This window comes from Notamacropus eugenii, chromosome 1, assembly GCF_028372415.1.
Source record: "Notamacropus eugenii isolate mMacEug1 chromosome 1, mMacEug1.pri_v2, whole genome shotgun sequence".
Lineage (NCBI taxonomy): Eukaryota > Metazoa > Chordata > Mammalia > Diprotodontia > Macropodidae > Notamacropus > Notamacropus eugenii.
This window is the reverse complement of record NC_092872.1, coordinates 256298316-256316541: the sequence shown is the minus strand read 5'-3', so window position 1 is coordinate 256316541 and position 18226 is coordinate 256298316. Positions and strand designations below refer to the sequence as shown.

General features: G+C 40.9%; 1 protein-coding gene across 4 annotated transcripts in view; it reads left to right on the top strand.

Moving 5' to 3' along the window:
- The window catches only part of SCAPER (S-phase cyclin A associated protein in the ER), a 406759-nt gene that overhangs the window by 323992 nt on the left and 64541 nt on the right, over positions 1–18226 (top strand). For all 4 annotated transcript variants that reach the window (XM_072628639.1, XM_072628640.1, XM_072628637.1 and 1 more), the window contains 2 exons: positions 294–526; positions 13928–14083. In XM_072628639.1, the coding sequence (XP_072484740.1) occupies positions 294–526; positions 13928–14083 (389 nt within the window). The remainder of the gene's footprint in view (positions 1–293; positions 527–13927; positions 14084–18226) is intronic.

The following is an 18226-nucleotide window of genomic DNA, read 5'->3' as shown; positions in this document are numbered from 1 at the left end:
GTTTTGTCTTTGCATAGTAAATGTGAATTTCAGAATTCATTCTGGTAGAGGAGTATGGGTTGTCTTCACGTATTTCAGAATCATGAATTACTGGCACATAGTGATGTTTAAATTGGTTTTGTTCATATAACTTTCTAATTTAATTATTATTGCATATTAAGAGCTCATTTACTAGTTTGTGCATTTCAGATTTTAATCTATAAAACTTCTTAAATATTTATAATTAGATTGTCAGAATCATTTCAGTTCCTTTAAAAAATTTTTATTAAAGTGCATTTATCATATTTCTTTAGGTTTATGTTCCAGATGAAAATAATGCTATTTTGGGAAGAAATGCAAATAAACAAGTATTTGAAGGTTTGACAACTGGACTTCTCAGAATTAGTGCTGTGGTTTTTGGCTGCCTGATCTCCAGCATGCCAAATGGAAACAGCCATCCTACTGCACCCAAAATATCAGCACAGGAAGTGAAAAACAAGTCCTCACCAGTTGATGCTTTTAATAGCCGGGTTCAAGATCTCATCAGGTGAGCTGTTAGACTTCTTTGTATAATCACTGTTTCTGAAAAATCTAGAACAAGCATAATGTAAAATTCCAAGGACTAGCTCATCAGAAATAGTTCCTCATTCATTTGCCCCATTCCTGTTTAGTATACTATCTAAATCTAAAGTCAGATATAATCTCGTTTTCCTCATCTATAAAACGGGGATAATGATAGCAGCCATCATTGTGAGGATGAGATAAGACAATCATTGTAAAGCACTTCGCATGGTTCCTGGCACATTGCAAATACATGTAAATGTTAGCTGTTATTTTTACAATAAGAATAATAATGAATGTTGCTTTGAACAGAGGCAAATACTGATCTGAGAGACAGTGTGGTATGATGTAATGAATAGAAAACTGACATCTAAGTTAGGAAGTTCTGGGTTCAATGCCTGCCTCAGACACACGCTTGCTCTGTGAACCTGGGTAAGTCACTTAACACTTCCGTGACTCAGACAACCCTAAGACAGTGAGTTACAGGGCAGTCACTTGATCTGCATCCTTAGAAACAGTTTTTTCAACAGGAAACTTTTTACACCAATAAAATCACAGGCTCAGACAATATTACAATTTAAATTATCTTGACTCTCTAACTGTTTTTATATAAGTTTTGCGTTGTCCTTTACCCATCCCAAGAAACAGCAGATAATATTTGGTTCTGGGTTGTAACTGAATGTCACAGGATCCTCTTGGGTCACCTGTTAGTTAGGAGCAACCTTTAGCTTCCTCTGACATCACTCTTTCATAGGGAAATATGTCCCTGTCCTCTTTCTCTTGTGAACACTGACCACAGAATACATTTAATTTTCCAGCAAGGTTTAGCTCTGATGATAATCAGTTATCTTCCCTATTGTCCTTCCACCATTTTGCCTTCTGTATTGACCTCTGATGCTTGGCATGCATCAAACATGTTTTCTTTCATGAGCCCAACATCAGGTGGAGTCAGTCCCTCTCCTCTCCATTTGTTCATTTCCCCTGATTTCACAGGGCTTTCTTAGGCTCACTTATTTTATTCAGTAGATTCCATACCCCCAGTGACCTTCTTCACTTAAGTTATTCATACTGCCCTCTTTCCCCTGTTATGGTGCCTGTAACCTTTAGATCTCTAACCATCTATCTTGTTGTACTTCCATTTACCTCTGTGTGGGTCTTTCCCTCAGGAGCTTCATCTCATTAAATTTATTTCCCACATCTTTACCCAACTGACTGCATGTGCACAGAGAGTGTCACACGTTGTAATTCAGTCAAACATTTACTGATGAGGTGCCAGTCTTTGTGTCAGACACTTTGGAAAATACAGAGATGGAAAAGTCAAAATCTCTGACCTCAAGGTGCTTATGCTCTACTGGAGGGACCGAGACACTTTCTCAAAAAAATGTCATATAAGGCAGAATTTGTTAAATACAAGCTAACTGCTTTAGAGGTACAAAAGAGAGAGTGATTAATTCCAAACTGAGCACAAGGGATTCCTCTACATGGACAGCTTGACATTTGAGCTGAGCTAAGTCTTGAAGATTGGAGGAATTTCAACAGAACAAGATGGTGGGCATCCCTGGTAGAAAGAAGACTGGAGCAAAGACCAGAGGTGGGAACATGCAAGGCTTGTCCAGAGAATGGCATGCAGTCCAATTTGGCTAGAGTATGGTGTTTCTGTAGACAGTGGCAGGAGATAAGGAGGCAGTAGTGTAGTGGGGAGACCACTGGACTTGGAGGTAGAAGGACCTAGGTTGGTCCTTTTAGTCCTGTCTCAGACTCATCAGTTTACTCACAAGTAAAATTGGAATAATATATTTGTTTGTGCTATGTAACTGAAAGGACTGTCAGAAGTGCTTTGTAAAGTCTACTATCAGCTATTAGAAGTGGATTAAGGCTCAATTGTAAGAAGGTCTTGGCAAATTTGTTTAAGCAGCCATTGTCCATTTTGTAAATTGAGTAAGCAGCTGCTGTACATTTTGAGCAAAGCTCTCAACCTTTCACAGGGTTCCATTCCATTAAAAAGGCCTTTGGGGCTTCACAAAACAAAACTGGCCATTTGATACTGAAAGCAGTAGGTCTGTCTTTGGCATGTTTAAGGGAAAGCTGTTTGACCTAACTAAAGATGTCTGCCCAGGACTAAGAGAATAAAAGGAGAAGGCAGGGGAGATAAGGAAGGGACTCTGAGGCAGCAGCTACACCCCCAAAACAGAACAGGGAAGATGTGAGAAGGAAGATAGCCAGCAGTGGTGCAAGAGCTCCTGATGTATAGGCTTCCCAGATATCTCATAAGCGTCTCAGACTCGGTGTGTCCAAAACAGAATTCATTCTCTCCCCCAAAATCCTCCCCTCTTCTGCACCTCCTTATTTCTTTTCAGGTCACTATTATCCTTCTGCTCATACAGGTTCACAGCAAGAGAAAGATGTATTGAGAACTTCCCACCCACCCCCAAATTCCTCCAAACAGATCTAGAAAATGTACCAAACCAAATCCTGAAAGGGAAATCCAGGAAAAATATCAAAGTGGGTCATTTTTCCAGCTTAGGTCAACCTAGGGAGACAAACAGAGAGGTTTGTTGACCCTGGGGACTGAGTACTCCAGTGCAGGAAGAGACTTCTTGAGAGGGATCCAAGAATACATTGCAGATTCGGCTCAAAGAGACCTGAAGGGTACAGCATGGAGGAGCCTATGCCAGCTGGCAGCTCCCCAGTCACTGTGTATGTTCATCCTTCATTGCTGAAGAAGACCATGCCATCAGAGAAATTATGACATGACTTGCACTTGACTTTGTTTTGAGTGAGTGAGGGCTGTGCAGGTCACCAGCCTCACTTCTCCTCCAGGGCCATCTGAATCCAGTGACCAGATATTCATCAGGATGACTGGAGATGACCCAGGATGAGGCAATTGGGGTTAAGTGACTTGCCCAAGGTCATACAGCTAGTGAGTGTCAAGTGTCTGAGGAGAGATTTGAACTGAGGTCCTCTTGACTCCTGCACTGCTGCTCTATCCAGTGCATCACCTAGCTGCTCCAAGAGCTACAATTAACACAATAGTCAATTACAGTCCCAGAAAGCATGTTTCCCACCTGCTGATAACAATGGATACTGATGGACAAAAAGTGCAGAATAACATGTATTTTCAGACATAATCAACGTGTGGGTTTATTTTGCTTTACTGTACTTATTAAGGATGGCATTTGGGTGAGAAGAGGGAATTAAGTGGAGAGAAGGGAGGTGGACAGTGATAATGATGTCAAGAAAGGAAAAAGTATCAACAAAATTAACTGAACAGAGTAAGAGAGCTGGTTGCATCACCTTTGGGAAAATGCACAGTGAGTTAAATGACTCTAAACTTCTGCCTGAAACAAAGACCCAACTCACTGCGATTTCCAGGACAGATTGGGGGGGGGGGGGGGAAGGCTGCAGGATCAAGCCCTTGGGAATTTCCCTAGAGAAGGACAAGTCCAGCAGCAGGCAGTAGCAACAGCTGTGTGGCTCAGACCCAGGAGCAGAGCAGGGGCTTGGTTCTAGCTTCTAACTCAGTCTGCAGTGTGCAATGAAATCATCAAGGTAGGAATCCCAGACCAAAGGGGAGCCTGCAGAGCTTTCCAGATGACTGCTAGCAGCTGAGTTCAGCCCCAGATCCAAACACCTCTCACTCAATAAACTCTAGTGGCTCCCTATTGCCTTCTGTTTGGCATTCAGTGCCCTTCATAATATGCCCTCCTCCTACCTTTCCATGCTTCTTCCATCATACTACACACTCTTTGGTCAGTGACACTGGCCCCCTGGCTGTTCCATCAACAAGACACTCTCTTAGCTCTAAACATGTTCTCTCTTCCTCCCTTCCTCAACTCCATTTTCTCTGGCTGTCCCCTATGCCTAGAACACACTCCCTCCTCCACATGGCCAGCTGACATTCCTGATTTCCTTTAAGTCCTAACTAAAATCCAGTCCTTTGCTGGAAGCCTTGCCCAACCCATAGTGCCTTCTCTCTCTAATCATTTCATATTTATTCTTTGTGTAGCTTGCTTTGTATATGTTTGTCTGCATATTGTCTCCCCCATGGGATCATAAACTCCTTGAGGGGAGGGACTGTCTTTTTTTGTATTCCCAACACTTTTTGCCTTTATGCCTCACATGTAGTAGAAATGAATAAATGTTAATTGATTGCTTCATTGATTTATTAAGCAGGGAAATAGTTAACTTGAAAAAATATTTGCAGCAGATTTCTCTGACAAAAATTTCACATCCAAGATACATAAGGAATTTATTCATACGCACATACATACAGACACACACACATGCACACGGGTACATGGGCACACACACACACAAACACACATATACTGTGTGAATAAGAACCATTCCTGTATAGATAATTATCAGAGGATATGAATAGGCAGTTCTCAAGAGAAAAATATCTTAAGCTATGGCCAACCACTTCACAAAGTATTCCAGATCACTAACAATTAGAGGAATGCAAATTAAAATAATTCTGAGGTTTTACCTTATGCCCCATCAGATTGGAAGAGGTGATAACTAGAAAGTGGCAGTGTTGGAGGGGCTTCAGGAAGATGGGTCCGCAATATACCATTGACGAGACTAGAGATTGGTCTGACCTTTCTGGAAAGCAATTTGAAACTGAGTATTAAACATCACTAACCTGCATACATTTTTATCCAGCCATACCACTGTTCAAACAGATAAAAGACAGAGGGAAAAGACTCTCATATACAAAAACATTTGTAGCAGCAGATTTGGTTGTCCCAGAGAAATAGAAACTAAGGAGGTCTCCTTCCATTGGGGAATGGTCTGCAAATGTCATGGGATTGACAAAGGGGATCCTTGGATGAACTGATGCCAAGTGAACAAAACCAGAAAACAATTTATGTAGTAACAACATCATTGCAAGGAAAAAAATAATTGAAAGACAAGAAATTTCATCAATGAAGCACCACACCAAAAATGAAACATTTCTCTACCTCCTAACAGAAAAGTGATAGTCTTAAGGTGCAGAATGACACATACATTTTCAGACATGGACAGCGTATGGATTAGTTTCATCTGAATGCATATTTACAAGCTTTGCCCTCCCCTTTTTTTAACAAAGGGAAAAAAATTTTTTGAGGGGAGAAGTAGGGCTAGCAAAATAAAAATAAATTTAATTTTTAAAAAAATCTTAAAATGCTACAAATAGTTGAATTATTAATTTGAAGTTTTTAATATCCAGATACATGTATATGTAATCTGTTATTTCAAAATGAATCCATAATAAATTACTTTTTTTAATAAATTTATTTCAATCCTTTAAGCTACCTCCCCTTCCAGGAAGTCTTTTTTCATCCTCTAAGTTCAGAGGTTTTCCTTGAATCCCTCATAGTACTCCCTGTGCACTATCAGTTGTTATGGTTACTGGTTTCTGTATCTTATTGCACTTCTTAGACTAGAAGTTCACAGAGGACAAGCACCTAGATTTACTTATCCTTGTACCCTCAGATCCTACCAAAAGTCTTCTCCATATAATAGGCCCTGATAATACTTGTTAGATTGGACTGTGTGTTACATTTAGAGAACAATTAAGCACTGTGGAATTATGGCAAGTGCTGGGCTAGCCCAGGGAGGCTGACAGTTTGGCAAGGACCAGAAGAATAACTTAACCAGATAGGCATCAATTTTTGATATGTTATTTCTTCAGATTCATTGAAGAAAATGATAAAATAATATTTAAGCTGAATTTCATTTTTTCTTATAGAAATATAACTATCCCATCAGTTAAGCCACAGTACATTGGAAAGGAGAGCTAGTTTGGGAGTCGTGGACCGGAGTTCAAATCTCAGCTTTGCTGCTTACTGTCTTGGTCACTGTAGGCATCCCTTAATCTCCTAGTGTTTAAAATGAAGTAATTAATCTCCATGTCCCCCTAAAGCTTGTCTAGTTCTGGAGACCAGTGAGGCCAGCCCCTTCATCTTACTGGCAAACTGAGCCCCAGAGTAAAAAAGTGACTTGGCCCTAATTGCACAGAAAGTTAGTGGGCATGGGAAAGAGAACCCATTGGACCCCCCACCCCCTGAAGAAGAGAAAAGTTTCTCAGATGCTACTGGTACATGAATTTGAGATTTTAGAAGATTAAAATTCAGGATGTCTGGTCTCCAAGAGGAGGGATGGAGTGAGACTGAAATTTCACCATTTCTTGCTGTGTAAGTGACATCCCTTGGTCACAATTACGTAGTGTTATAATAATAACTCAGGTTTCTAGAAAAACTTCAAAAGTTTATCAACCCTGTGAAGTAGATAGTGCAAACATTATTGTGCTCATTTTTATAAACTTATCACTACCTGTAAATTAAGAGCCCTGGGATTCCAACTCAGTTCTCCTGAGTCCAAATGCCTTAGATAATAGGGAAGCCACATCAAGGGCTTGGCCTTAAGAAATGTTTTATTTTACTATGCATATTTATTATAAAGGTTTTAGGAGGGACAAGGAATAGGGCTACTCCTCCTCCCCTCAAAAAAAGAAAACAATGGTTATTAAAACATGTACCTAAAAGAATGGAAGGGAGCCCAAAGGGGGCGATCACAGAAGAGCAAGACAGCTTTGAATGTGACATATTGAATTTATTGTACATTTTAAAACCAAGGAGGGGTCCTGGAAGATCCTGAAAATCTGATGCATATTAGGATCTAGAGGAATATAAATTCCACCAAGAAAGCTCTAAAAATGCATCAGATTTAAAAAAAAAAACTGAGAATATGCTTTAAACTCCTCCACCCATTTAGCACTACAGAAAAAGACTGCCAAAAAAGAAATTTTTCGGGGGCGGAGCCATGATGGTGGAGTAGAAACACACAAACACGCTAGCTCCGAACCCAGAGCCCATGAAATATCTGTAGTAAAGAGCCGCCAATAAATTCGGGAGCAGGAGAAGCCACATAATAGTGGAGCGGATAAGATTTCTGTTCCAGAGGGACCTGCAAACCTCTCCCAAAAGGTCCGTCGCGCTACGGACGCGGAGCCCTGCCCAGCCCTGCACCGGCCCCAGCACCGAGAGGAACAGATCCAAGCGGACTTCAGGGACGGGATCTCCAGCGGCTGTGAGGGTCCCTCCACCCTGACGGGGGTCGGTGAGAAGGTCTCTTTGGTGGGCCGAGAGGGGAGTGGGGTGCCCCCATACTCAGGCCCCCTCGGGAGGCAACAGCGGAGGCGGGAGCAGACCGGGGCTCCCCAAGCAGGCAGGAGCCCAGATCCATTGTTGAAGGTCTCCACATAAACCCCCTGAGGGAACTGAGCCTGTGAGGCGGCCCTGCCCCCACCTGAGCACCTGAACATAATCTCACACTGAATAGCAGCCCTGCCCCTGCCCAAAGCACTGAGGCTGAGAAGCAACATTTGAGTCTCAGACCCCAAGCGCTGGCTGGGAGGATCCAGAGGCGAGGTAGGTGTGAGGAGAATATTCAGAGCTCAAGTCACTGGCTGGGAAAATGCCCAGAAAAGGGGAAAAAAACCAAGACTATAGAGGGTTACTTTCTTGGTGAGCAGGTTTCTCCTCCCCTCCCTTCTGATGAGGAAGAGCGGTGCTCACCATCAGGGGAAGACACGAAAGTCAGTGCTTCTACATCCCAGCCCACTCAATGGGATCAGTTCTGGGAAAAGGTCATAAAGAGCCCAAAAAATTTTCAAAATCATATTAGAGAGGTGGAGGAAAAACTGGGAAGAGCAATAAAAGACTTGCAGGCCAAGTATGAACAACAAATCAGCACCCTGCTAAAGGAGACCCAAAAAAATGCGGAAGAAAATAACACCCTGAAAAATAGGCTAACTCAATTGGCAAAGGAGGTTCAAGAAGCCAATGAGGAGAAGAATGCTTTCAAAAGCAGAATTAACCAAATGGAAAAGGAGATTCAAAAGCTCACTGAAGAAAATAGTTATTTCAAAATTAGAATGGAACAGATGGAGGCTAATGACTTTAGGAGAAACCAAGAAATCATAAAACAAAACCAAAAGAATGAAAAAATGGAAGATAATGTGAAATATCTCATTGGAAAAACAACTGACCTGGAAAATAGATCCAGGAGAGACAATTTAAAAATTATGGGCCTACCTGAAAGCCATGATCAAAAAAAGAGCCTAGACATCATCTTTCATGAAATTATCAAGGAAAATTGCCCTGATATTCTAGAACCAGAAGGCAAAATAAATATTGAAAGAATCTACCGATCACCACCTGAAAAAGATCCAGAAAGAGAAACTCCTAGGAATATTGTGGCCAAATTCCAGAATTCCCAGGTCAAGGAGAAAATATTGCAAGCAGCTAGAAAGAAACAATTCAAGTACTATGGAAATACAATCAGGATAACACAAGATCTAGCAGCTTCTACATTAAGGGATCAAAGGGCATGGAACAGGATATTCCAGAAGTCAAAGGAATTAGGACTAAAACCAAGAATCACCTGCCCAGCAAAACTGAGTATAATACTTCAGGGGAAAAAATGGTCTTTCAATGAAATAGAGGACTTTCAAGCATTCTTGATGAAAAGACCAGAGCTGAAAAGAAAATTTTACTTTCAAACACAAGAATGAAGAGAAGCATGAAAAGGTAAACAGCAAAGAGAAGTCATAAGGGACTTATAAAAGTTGAACTGTTTACATTCCTACATGGAAAGACAATATTAGTAACTCTTGAAACTATTCAGTATCTGGGTACTTGGTGGGATTACACACACACACATGCACACGCACACACTCATAGAGACAGTGCACAGAGTGAATTGAATAGGATGGGATCATATCTTTAAAAAAAAATGAAATCAAGCAGTGAGAGAGAAATATATGGGAGGAGAAAGGGAGAAATGGAATGGGGCAAATTATCTCTCATAAAGGAGGCAAGAAAAAGACTGCCAGAATCCTGGCCCTGGTCATCAAAAACGACTGAGACAGTTGGACAAGAATATGGATGAAATTAGACACAGAAGCACGGAATGTGAGGTGATCTAGAAACCAGAGGATCTAGACTTCTGGGAGAAGCTAAAGAGCATCGAATCCTTGACAAGCCTCAGAAAGGATTAGACAAGTTACCAGTGTGTCTGAATCAATTTCATGACTCCCACCCACGGCTCCTCACTCAACAGTCCTTCTGAAGTCCAGGAATCATTCAGCCTGCTGAAGGCATAGGATTCTTCACATCCCCTCATACTGTCATGAACTGTGCTGGGTAGTGAAAATACAAAGAGAAAACACATCATGTCTTCTGCCCTCCAAGAGCATCCATTCACCGTGATTCAATGTCACTTTCATTCTCCAACTCTATCTTGAGCACAGTGTCTCACATGTCATTGGCTATTAATAAATGTGTATTGGGTTCAATTGCATTGAAATTCCTAAAGGGTCTGAACTCTTCTTGGTAGGCAGCTCTCAGAGGAAGGGTTCTGAAATGAGGCACAACTGGACCAAATCCCTACTTCTGGGAGACAAGTGTGGAGAGGCCGGAGGACACACTCAAAGACCATGGCAGTGATTAGGCAATAGTGAGGACCTTGTTCAGATGGTAGTTCTCAGAAATAGGGAGTAGGATACAAAAGCTTTTGTGGGTGCAAAACAAGATGTCAGTTCTACCTTGCCATCCTTTTACCTATCTCCAGAGACAGGAAGTTCTTCATACAATATCCAGTTTTCCTGCAGATTAAAAATTCAAATGCAGTACCTGTGAATCAATACTGGAGTTCTCAGAGTAGAGAATGATTTATGTGTTAAGTCTTTTGTCTGATCCTAAAGCATCATTTTCCATTCTTACTGCTTTCTTTAATCTAGTAAAATAGCTGTTACTGTCAGCTCAGACTTTTAAACAGCCCCAGAGAACTGTCTAGTGGAATGAGAAGATGAAAGTGACTTCTTAAATGACAGTTGTAGGCATCATGATTAGCATTTTTCATACCATAGAAAACAATTATATTCTTACCATGGTTATCATCTTAATAGTAATGCAGTAAAAAAGTGAGAAACTGAAATCAGCATTAGGAGATTGTCTCAGTAAGAGTTTCATCTGGAGGGGGCGGAGCCAAGATGGCGGAGTAGAAAGACGCACATACACATAGCTCTGAACCCACAACCCATAGAATGGCTACAGGGAAGTAACTCACGGCGAATTCCGCACCCAGAGGCCACGGAATATTGGAGCGAGGGAGATTTCTGTTCCAGAGAGACCTGCAAACCTCTCGCCGGGGGGTCCTTCGCGCTGCGGACTGGGCGCCGGGACTGGGAGCTGAGTGCAGCCCTGCCGCGGCCGCGGCACCGAGAGGAAAAGATCCGAGCAGGCTTCACAAACAGGATCTCCAGCGGCCACACGGGTCCCTCCACCCACAGAGGGATCTGCAAACCTCTCGCAAAAGGTCCGTCGCGCTGCAGACACAAAGCCCAGCCCAGACCTGCTGCGGCCACGGCTGCGGCACCGAGAGAAACAGATCCGAGCAGGCTTCAGGGACGGGATCTCCAGCGGCCGCACAAGTCCCTCCACCCACAGGTGACAGGGGTGGGTGAGAGAGTCTCTTTGGCGGGTCGAGAGGGGAGTGGGGTGCCCCCATAATTCAGGCCCCCCCCCGGGAGGTAGAAGCTGAGAGGCGGCTGCAGACAGGGGCTCCCCAAGCGGGCGGGAGCCTGAATCCATTGCGGAAGGTCTGCGCATAAACCCCCTGAGGGAACTGAGCCTGAGAGGTGGCCCTGCCCCGATCTCAGCACCAGATCATAATCTCATACTGAATAGCAGCCCTGCCCCCGCCAAAAGCCCTGAGGCTGGAAGCAGCATTTGAATCTCAGACCACAAACACGGGCTGGGAGGATCAGGAGGTGAGGTGGGTGTGAGGAAAATATTCAGAGGTCAAGTCACTGGCTGGGAAAATGCCCAGAAAAGGGAAAAGAAATAAGACTATAGAAGGTTACTTTCTTGGCGAACAGGCATTTCCTCCCTTCCTTTCTGATGAGGAAGAACAATGCTTACCATCAGGCAAAGACACAGAAATCAAGGCTTCTGTGTCCCAGCCCACCCAATGGGCTCAGGCCATGGAAGAGCTCAAAAAGAATTTTGAAAATCAAGTTAGAGAGGTAGAGGAAAAGCTGGGAAGAGAAATGAGAGACATGAAGTCAAAGCATGAACAGCAGATCAGCTCCCCGCTAAGGGAGACCCAAAAAAATGTTGAAGAAATTAACACCTTAAAAACTAGCCTAACTCAATTGGCAAAAGAGGTTCAAAAAGCCAATGAGGAGAAGAATGCTTTCAAAAGCAGAATTAGCCAAATGGAAAAGGAGATTCAAAAGCTCACTGAAGAAAATAGTTCTTTCAAAATTAGAATGGCACAGATGGAGGCTAATGACTTTATGCAAAACCAAGAAATCACAGAACAAAGAGAGAAGAATGGAAAAATGGAAGATAATGTGAAATATCTCATTGGAAAAACAACAGACCTGGAAAATAGATCCAGGAGAGACAATTTAAAAATTATGGGACTACCTGAAAGCCATGATCAAAAGAAGAGCCTAGACATCATCCTTCATGAAATTATTAAGGAAAACTGCCCTGAGATTCTAGAACCAGAGGGCAAAATAAATATTCAAGGAATCCACAGAACACCGCCTGAAAGAGATCCAAAAAGAGAAACTCCTAGGAACATTGTGGCCAAATTCCAGAGTTCCCAGGTCAAGGAGAAAATACTGCAGGCAGCTAGAAAGAAACAATTCAAGTATTGTGGAAATACAATCAGGATAACACAAGATCTAGCAGCCTCTACATTAAGGGATCGAAGGGCATGGAACAGTATATTCCAGAAGTCAAAGGAACTAGGACTAAAACCAAGAATCACCTACCCAGCAAAACTGACTATAATACTTCAGGGGAAAAAATGGTCTTTCAATGAAATAGAGGATTTTCAAGTATTCTTGATGAAAAGACCAGAGCTGAAAAGAAAATTTGACTTTCAAACACAAGAATGAAGAGAACCATGAAAAGGTGAACAGCAAAGTGAAGTCATAAGGGACTTACTAAAGCTGAACTGTTTACATTCCTACATGGAAAGACAATATTTGTAACTCTTGAAACATTTCAGTATCTGGGTACTGGGTGGGATTACACATGCACACACGCTCACATACATAGAGACAGAGTGCACAGAGTGAATTGAATAGGTTGGGATCATATCTTTAAAACAAAATGAAATCAAGCAGTGAGAGAGAAATATATTGGGAAGAGAAAGGGAGAAATTGAATGGGGCAAATTATCTCTCATAAAAGAGGCACTCAAAAGACTCATTAGTGGAGGGATAAAGAGGGGAGGTGAGAGAAAAACATGAAGTCTACTCTCATCACATTCCACTAAAGAAAAGAATAAAGTGCACACTCATTTTGGTAGGAAAACCTATCTCACAATACAGGAAAGTGGGGGATAAGGGGACAAGCAGGGTGGGGGGGATGATAGAAGGCAGGGCATGAGGAGGAGAGTGCAATTCGAGGTCGACACTCATGGGGAGGGATAGGATCAAAAGAGAATAGAAGTAATGGGGAACAGGATAGGATGGAGGGAAATATAGTTAGTCCTATACAACACAACTATTATGGAAGTCATTTGCAAAACTACACAGATATGGCCTATATTGAATTGCTTGCCTTCCAAAGGGAAGGGGTGGAGAGGGAGGGAGGTAAAGAAGTTGGAACTCGAAGTGTTAGGATCAACTGTCGAGTAATGTTCTTGCCACTAAGAAATAAGAAATACAGGCAGAGGGGTATAGAAAGCTATCTGGCCCTACAGCACAAAAGAGAAGAAGGAGACAAGGGCTGAGAGGGATGATAGAAGAGAAAGCAGATTGGTCATAGGGGCAATTAGAATGCTTGGTGTTTGGGGGGGGAGGGGATAAAAGGGGAGAAAATTTGTAACCCAAAATTTTGTGAAAATGAATGTTAAAAGTTAAATAAATAAATTTAATAATAAAAAAAAAAATAAAAATTCTAATATAAATTAGAATATAAAAAAAAAAAAAAAAAAGAGTTTCATCTGCTGAATTACTACTCTCCTCATGAACCTGATTTCTTAATACACTTTTTAACATATGTACATATGTATGTAGAAGTGAAGATTATAACATATCATTTCAGCTGATACAGTGTTTCTGTCCATCACATTACCGAGAAATGGTTTCTGGATAGCCAAAGAAACCAGCCATTTCTTAACAGAAACTCCTGGGACTTTGGAAAGCCCAGACTTAAGGAAATTGTAATTCAATCTGTTTTACTTCAACCTCTCCTGTGTTTGTGTATTTGTGAATGTGAAACCCGCCTTTGGTGTAGATTGACCCTAGTGATGCAGACATGGCTGGGAAACATGCTTGGAATCATTTGGTAACATACGATTTTCCCCTCTGCTTGTAGCTACATAGTCAACATTGGACTGATCGACAAGCTTTGTGGCTGCTTCCTTTCTGTACAAGGCCCGGTTGATGAGAATCCAAAAGTTGCCTCATTTCTGCAGAATGCTACAGCTGTCTTACATGGGATGTGCAAGTTGTGTTTCGCTGTCAACAGCAAGTAAGTGCACTTGGTGATGACCAGTCCTGGTGGCTTAGCATGCATGCCTTTGGGGACCCGGTTTTTATTGTATACAAAACATGCCATAAATTATATATATGTATATATATATATATAGATATATAGATATATACACTCACACACATACATACACATATACATATGTATAGGTATATATGTACATATATATAATTTAACTTAGCTCATTTGTTAAAATTCTTCATGTTGTATCTCATTAGCACATTTTTTGGTCTTTTGTTTAAATCTCATTTTAAGCTGACAAAAATTGTGAAATTTGCAATCCTGCCACCAGCTCTGACTCCTGCTGTATGTGTGTGCTAATTCTTATACTCACGACTTCTGTAATGGGGGTATTTCCTAGGAATGTTCTTATCACCACTACCCATCTTATCCTCTTTCATACTTAACCTTTCTGTGTCCCTACTTGGCATTCCAGTCTAAGACCCATCTCACTTTTGTTGTTTAGTCTGGCCACATGTCCTGCCTATAGCTGGTTTTTCTCGTTGGTGCAGTTGAATGCTAATATACTTTGAACTAAAAGCTGACCCTATCTTGGGCTCGACAAATTCCAGGTACCATGGTGCCTAGCATTTTCTAAAATAATTATTTTCTATTAAAATATCAATGCTAGGGTTCAAGTTTTGATATAAAAATGAATGAAATTGTGATTCTTAGTGGACACATAAGGCACTTGGTTGTCCTTAGCCTCTTCCAAGAGCAGTTGTTGCTTTTGATGATAATGATAGCTATTAGTTATTTGGACCTTTTAGGTTTGCAAAGTCTGCACATCAACTCATTTGGCCCTTTAAAAAATCCTGTGAAGGCTCTATTATTATTCCCATTTTACAGATTAGGACAGTTAGACTTGGAGAGAGTAATGGATTTACTCGTGTCATAGAACTAGTACATGTCAGATTGGCGATCCTCCTGGACTGGTCTCTCCTTTGCCATTATCGCTGAAATGGCTGATCCAAAGACACCTGTTACTGAGACTGTATTTTGAGTAGCCAAGCCTTTGCCTTCACCAGTGTCATTCTTGCCTACTAATGAGTGGGCTGTCACTTTTTTGAGAGGTATTTATTAAGTATTCTGTTCAGGAGTCACATTCAGTCCTTTTTGTCTGTGTAGGAGGGAGGAGGGAAGGAAGCACTGTAAAGACAGCCCCTGCTCTCAAGGAGCTTGTTTTCTGCGAGGAGGACTTGAATGGGGTTATATGAAAGGTCCTAACTGCAGGGGCAGTTTTTGAAGTCTAGGTGGGAGAGGAAAACAGGCATTAGGAAAAATTCTCCCTTATGAGAAGGAGGTGGACCTTGCAGAGGGATGGATGCTCTAGGGCCAGGAGGTCCCAAGCACTGAGGGGAGAAGCTCCAAAGTGAAAATGTATCTGAAGTGGGACGTCAGCAACAGGGCTGAGAGGCAATGTATTAACTGAATGTACACATGAAAATGCTTTCAGAAAACTCATTCCCTGTATCAGCCCTTGACGTTTAAGGGGAGGTGGAGAATGAACCCGTGAGAAAATGAACTCTAACTGGCCCTTCATGGAGAATCCTAAACTATAGAATGCCAGAGCAACAAATTTAATTCAGGTCTCTCATTTTACACACGAAGAAACTGAGGTCCAAAGAAGGAAAGGGAAACATTTCCCCAAGGTTACTTAGTTCATGTTCTCTTTTTGTAATATGAAAACTACATCTGTAAAATGTAGACAATAATACCTCTGGTACTTACCTCACAGGGTTTTTGCTAAGAACAAATTAGATAATCTGTATAAAGTACTCTACAGACTTTAAACATTAGGTAAATAAAGGTCAGCAATTGTTATATAACCAAAGGGAATGTCATAGTCTACTATGATTAAATTATGTTTTGGATAGAATAAATTCTTAGTTCCTTTGGCATAGGTAAATCATTCCATTTTACAGATTCCTGATGTACTTAAAGAGATTTAGATCAGGGAAATTTCTGTCTAGAATAGATCCTACTTCCCAGTGTCTGAACATACTCAAAGCCTTAGCCAGTGCCCTTCTGACATCCAGGAGCAAATGTCAAAATCTCCTCCTGTGGCATAACCTGGGCCCTGGGCCCATGCCAGGATCTTTGTGGTTTGGGAAAATACATAGCCCCCTAGAATAGCTAAATTATAAAACAAAGAGATACTAATTGCATGGCTAAGCAGTAGCACAATTAGGTTTCCCCTGATTTTAAGCAAAAACACCAAAGTTACGCTTGTTTATCTTAATATACGGTTGTTCCTCAGTTCTGGGATCTTACATTGTGTTTTATCCCACAACAAAGAAGTAGTTGACATCATTCTGTACTAGGCCATCAGCTCCTTGGGAGTGAGGACCACGTCTCAAACTCTTTTGTAGCTCTCCTAACCACAAGGAGAGAGTGCCCTGTGGTGTACGTCACAGCAGCATAAGGAGCTAGGCATATAAACATTATTATTGCTATTTTACAAATGGGTAAAAAATTGACTGACTTGGCAAACAAAGGGATGTTCACTGAGCATAATTCAGAACCCAAGCACTGATCTTTCAGAGACTCCAGTCTTGTAAATGGAAAACATTTTCTGCTTCTCTTCAGGTGGGGGGGGGGGTGCGGGGGGGACAGGCTACAACCAAGTTTGGGGGAGCAATAGAGCTTTAAATAATGAATGACTTCCTCCTTCTGGTGATTTCTAGACCACTTTTTCTAGGGTTTTCTAAGCAAACTGTCATGTCCATCTGCCTCCTTCTTACCTCTGCACATTGTCTCCATTGCTTTGTCTTATCACTGCAACCAGCATATGGATGATTGTGTCAATTAATAATGGAGACACTAGAAATGCTGCTCCACCCTAGACCTTTTAGGGAAAGCTTTCAAACCTTCACTGTTGCAAATAATGTTAGCTCTTGTTTTTTCTGCATCTATTTATATAATCATTTGATTTTTTGTTCTTAACATAATTATGCTATTATTTTCCTAATGTTGGTCCATGCTTTCACGTCTGATACAAATCCAACTTGATCATGAAGATTTGGCACCATATTGCTGTAGCTTCTTTAGTAAAATTTATCTAATATTTTTATGGTAATATACACATACATTAGTGTTATTGGTCCAAAATACTCTTTGTGTTTTATCCCTTCTTGACTTAGGGGTCAGGACCATGTTTACTTCATAGATGTAGTTTGATGAGGTGCCTTCTTCCTGCTTTGAGAATCTTACATACAACAATGCGATTGTTTATTCTTTAAATGTTTTATAAATTTCCTTCGTAAACCTCTCTGTACCCAATGAGGTTTTCTTTTTACTTTTTGATTTCGTGTTTATCTTACTCAGTTTTTCCTTCCAAAATTGGGAATTCCCCGATGTTTTATTTTATCTTGATATCTCCTTTTAAAACATCAAATTATTTAAGTTTATAAATTTTATTAGTCTTTTATTTTTTTAAAAGGCTTTGTTTGATTTATCAACTCATTAGTCTTTATGTCTCTTTCTCAGTCTTCAGTTGATCAGAATTCTCAACATCTGTTATCAGAAAATAATAAATTAAAGCAAGAGAAATGGTCCAGGTGATTTCCTAATTTAATTTACCAAGAAAACTCCAACTTGACAGCAGTATAAGCTGCTTATCTGAGAGAGTAGATGAGAGCTTTCAATGTAAACTCATACCACCCACTGTTATGAACTCTTAATAGATTCTCCACTTCCTTTCTTTTCTTCCTGTCTGATCTTTAAATTCCAAGCACGAGTTTGCCTTTTGCATCCAAAGGATAAATAGTATTATGGATAACCCTATATAGATAGATCTGTTTCTAGTTTCTTCTTGGAAATGATTATTTCATTGGTGTGTGCTGCTTTGACTATTTGAACACTTTGTTACCTATAATAATTAAAAATAAAGTGTTCCCCAAAGAAAGTTGGCAGTTTTATTTTCTTCTATATTACAGTAATTAAGATAATGCCTATTTTGGCAATAAAATAAATCAGGCAAGAGTAAAATTTGCTTGAGTACTTCATGTCCTACAAGTACTTCCAGTGGTTGCCAGAAAGAGAACAAAAAACTTTCAGCAAGAGAACTGCCTAAGAATTACTAAATATCTTTGCAGGCTTGGAGAGTGGGAAGGTAATTAA